Source organism: Eurypyga helias, unplaced genomic scaffold (genome assembly GCF_000690775.1).
Source record: "Eurypyga helias isolate BGI_N326 unplaced genomic scaffold, ASM69077v1 scaffold23716, whole genome shotgun sequence".
Classification (NCBI taxonomy): domain Eukaryota; kingdom Metazoa; phylum Chordata; class Aves; order Eurypygiformes; family Eurypygidae; genus Eurypyga; species Eurypyga helias.
In genome coordinates, this window is record NW_010256397.1 from 10,858 (window position 1) to 14,977 (window position 4,120).

The window sequence follows — 4,120 nt, forward strand, 5'->3', positions numbered from 1 at the left end:
AAAGAAGCCATCAAGCGTATCAAGGCAGCTTTCCACCTCCAGCTGGCTGACCTCCTCCAGCAGCAGCACCAGCTGGTTTGCAGACCTGCGGTCACCCACACCGACGTGTACAAGGTAAGGGGGTGATGGGGGACCTTCTCCAGACCTGACTAGTTAAGGAGGAGGCAGGTGGGGGGCTGTGGGCAGTGGACCCACTGAACAAAACCAGGATTTGGATGTTGGGCCGAGGAAAGAGCACAGTGAGACTGTGCTAATGCCAGGATGCTGCTGCAGTGTCCCTGAAGTGCAGTGTAGAACACCAGCCTGCTTGTGTTACCACCAAGCCTGACTTCACCTTCTGCTCCCATCTCAGGATGGCTATGTTTTCCGTCTCCAAGTAGCCTACCACCGGGAGCCCCTGATATTGAAAGAAGTGGTTACTCCAGAAGGGATGCTGAAGTACCAGGACACAGAGGAGTCTCGGCAGCTGGAGCTGGAGACGTTGCATCTGCCCTATCTAACCAGCTCCCTGCATGGGTAGGTGATGCAGGGGATGCCTGGAGAGCCAGGACACAGAGCATGGCTGGAAGCCAGGGTGAAGATTCCTTTGGATGTTGGAGGGTGATGGTAGGGAGAGAAGCTCATCATGGGCCTGTTTGCCCACCTCATGGGAGGCTCTGCGGGAGGATGCAGAGACGAATGTGCGTGGGGGTGGCACCTGTTGTCGCATACGAGGTCACTGGTGTCGGGAGATGAGTACCAAAAAGCTGCGTAGTTAGAGTGGGGCTGTTGCAGAATTTCCCCTCATTCCCCCAAAATCTCAACACCCAGAGTGCTTGTGATGCTGCACACGTGTTCCTGGCAGACATTTGCTCCTTTCTTCTCTCCTGCCAAATGCCAAAAGGGTGTTTTGGGTCCTGGGCTTTGTGGGTTGAGCAGTGGCTTGTCTCCTTCCACGCAGGCTCCAGCAGCAGCACCCCGTCTTCGGCAGCACTTGCCGGCTGGCCAAGCGCTGGGTCAGCGCCCAGCTCCTGAGTGACAGCATCTCTGAGGAGTGTGTGGACCTCCTCGTGGCGTTTCTCTTCCTTCACCCAGCCCCCTTCACGCCACCCAGGTGAGGATGAAGAGCCTGGGCTGCCCTGATGGGGATTTAGTGTGTTTTTCCTTACCTAGGTTGGGATGCTGCTAAGGCAGGAGGTGCTGGGAGGGTGCACAGCAGGGAGAGTGAGGCACTTGTGCTGCCAAAACACTGTCCTAAGCCCTGTTGGGAGCGGATGGCCAGAGAAGAGGGAGATCCTCTGTTCTGTCAGTCTGTGTCCTCCCCTGCCCAGTGCACCGCAGAATGCGAAAGGGGAAGGAGGTAAGGATGGGAGCAAGTGTCTTGATGGCCTCTGGGTGCTGGCAGCACAACTGGGGTTGTCTTGTGTTTGCTTGGGGGCTGGTGAGGCCCCTTACCGTGCCAGGGATGGCCAGGAGAAGTAAGGATGAGGTCTGTGTTGTGTTCTCTGGGAGGGGTGTTAGGGTGCTGTTCCCTTCCTGGAGAGGAATGGTGAGACATCAGCTGCTGAGAGATGGAGTAACATGGTGGTAAATAACCCTTTGGGGGACTACTGCTTGCTGGCCTTGGCAGATGGATGGGATGCAGCCCAGAGGGAGTGAAATGAAGTTAAAGGGAGTGGTTTTGCTCCCTGTGGAGCTAAAAGGTTACTCTTTCCTGCACTTGGGGTCCAGTTTCCATCCCCACAGTAGCAAGGAGTAACAGCCTGATGCCTAGAATGCTTTCCTGTCTTCTAAAATGCCTGCTAGCAGACGTCCCATTGTCCTAGCTGTCTGGCTTTGCGCACATATTGTGTCAAAGGGGAAGTGGTGCAGTGGGAGCTTGGCTGGCATTTGGACCTGCCCTGAAGGTGGGAGCAGCCCTCTCTCCACCTCCCTTTTGCTCCAACCCCAGGAGTCCCAGTCAGGGGAGCAGGGGGAGATGGGGTGGCCAGGGAAAGTGTTTCACTTTTTGCTGATTTCTTTTACTTGGTGAGAGAAGAATGAGGGGGAAAGACCTTCCCTGGGGATTCAGGGAAGAAGTGCCTTATGCTTGTTGTGGACTTCCCTCTCACACCAGGAAATCCCTTCTTCAGCTGCACGTGGGCTAGATATCGCTAAGGCACCACTCAGCCCCTCTTGCTGCCAAGGGAGCACATGCTGGTGTTGAACTGTTTGTTTTTTTTTTCTCGCCTGTAGCTCTCCCCAGGTGGGTTTTCTGCGCTTCCTTGACCTGCTGGCAACCTTTGACTGGAAAAACAACCCTCTGATCGTTAACCTGAACGCCGACCTCACAGGTGAGCAGGCAGCGTGCAAGAGAGTCATGGCGTGAGGGTCTTGAGCCCTCATTGGTCAGCGCTTGGCTGCACCCCCTTGGATACAAGGGGGTGCCATGGCTTCCGCTGGTGGCAAGGAGATTTTCCCCCCATTATTCCTGTCCTGCTGTCTGAATTCCCCTTCTCCTTTTTAGCCAGCGTTTTTGCTTGAGGCTTTGCCCTGGTTCTTGGAGGCCAAACCTTCAGTAGTGCTGGGAGAGCGGTTGGGCTTCTGAATGGGGAGCTTTGAAGCCCACTGTGCTGTGGCTGCTTTGAGAGCACTGCTGCATCACTCGCATCTTGGGGATGACCTATATGTCTCTGATTTCAACACCTGCAAGGGAAAAGGGCTTCAGTCACCCTGGTTTTGTTACCTCTTTGAGAATTGGCTGGTAAAGGTCGCTGGTTTCTGAGGGAGTATGTTGGGACATCCAGATGGGACCTGTGGTCCTGCCCTCTTCCTAGTGTTTTGTCTCTTGATCATCTTTCAGATAGGTGCTGTCTTTCCCCAGGAGCCAGAAGAGACCATGGGGTTGTCTTGGTTTTGGGTGGTGGTGAAGTGGGGGAGATAGCTACACCCAACTTTTGAAGCTGATTCGTAAGAAAAGGCAAAGCTGCTTAGTAGTAGTGTGTGCAGTGCTGGAGGGAGCAGCTGTTTGTGGGTTTCAGGACTGCCTCAGTATTTTTTTTTTTTTTTTTTCAGGAGAGGATTGGGTTTTGAAATTTATTTTTCTACTCTCCAGCTTTTTAAATGAACTAAATGGGTGGCTTTTTTGACCAAAGAGATGTTTTCCTCATTTGAGGCGGTGGGGGAAGTAGAAAACTCTTTGGGTACAAGCTCTGTCACTAGCTTATAATGTGAGTTCTTAGCCTGCGTCAGTCCTGGTGCCTGCTGTGTCTCGAGCCATGTCTGGGCCTGCCTGGGTGGGTTTAGAGCACAGTTCCATCTAGCCCTGCACCCTCTCTCCAAAACTTGTATCAGGCGGATGCTGAAGGAACAGTGAGAGCAGAGCAAGCCTGTGGCGATGGAGCTCTGGTTGCACATGGCCTGTGGGATCAGGGTGCGGGAGGATAAAGCCTGTTGTATTGCCCTTTTCTGGGCTGGGATACATGAGTGAGAAGGCTGGAGGGCTGCAGATGGGGCAGAGCACCTCACCTGTCTGCCTGCCCTTTGCAGATGCTGACTACACGGAGATCAAGAACAAGTTTGTGGCTGCTCGCTCTCGCCTCCCCATCATGTTCATTGCCACCCCCAAAGACCAGTGGAGCTCCATGTGGACCCAAGAGCAGCCCTCCGTGCAGGTGAGCTGGGCTCTCTGTCCTTGCCCGCTGGTGGCTTGGGGAAGTTCCCAGCTGCGTCCAGGACTGCCGAGTTCACCTTCTGGCATTCTTCCCACTCCAGATCCTGCAGCGCCTTGTCGTGCTGGCCTTGGAGTCTCTCCGTGCCCTGGAGGAGCAGCTCATGGACCCGCTCAACAACCAGGATGTGAAGGTAACCCCATTGGGTACCAGCACCAGGGTTTTCAGGCTCTGGTAAAGCATACTGGTCTTCAGTGATGCTTGCTGGGGTGTGTTAGTGGGATTCAGGCTGAAGCCAGGCATGGGTGCCCCAGGATGAAGAGCAGCAAGGATGGGAGCTGTAAAGCTGGTTCTCCACTGTGCTACCCTGCTTCTGGGGCACCCAGCTCTGGATAAGAACTTGGGGTGAAATATAGAATCATAGAATGGTTTGGGTTGGAAGGGACCTTAAAGATCATCCAGTTCCAACCCCCCTGCCATGGGCAGGGACA

General features: G+C 54.4%; 1 protein-coding gene across 1 annotated transcript in view; it reads left to right on the forward strand.

Moving 5' to 3' along the window:
* Positions 1 to 4,120, forward strand: part of NOL6 (nucleolar protein 6 (RNA-associated)) — a gene marked incomplete at its 5' end in the record, with an annotated part of 28,022 nt that overhangs the window by 9,932 nt on the left and 13,970 nt on the right. The window contains 6 exon segments of the mRNA XM_010153662.1: positions 5 to 114; positions 353 to 516; positions 941 to 1,093; positions 2,215 to 2,312; positions 3,508 to 3,632; positions 3,733 to 3,822. Of these exon segments, the coding sequence (XP_010151964.1) occupies positions 5 to 114; positions 353 to 516; positions 941 to 1,093; positions 2,215 to 2,312; positions 3,508 to 3,632; positions 3,733 to 3,822 (740 nt within the window).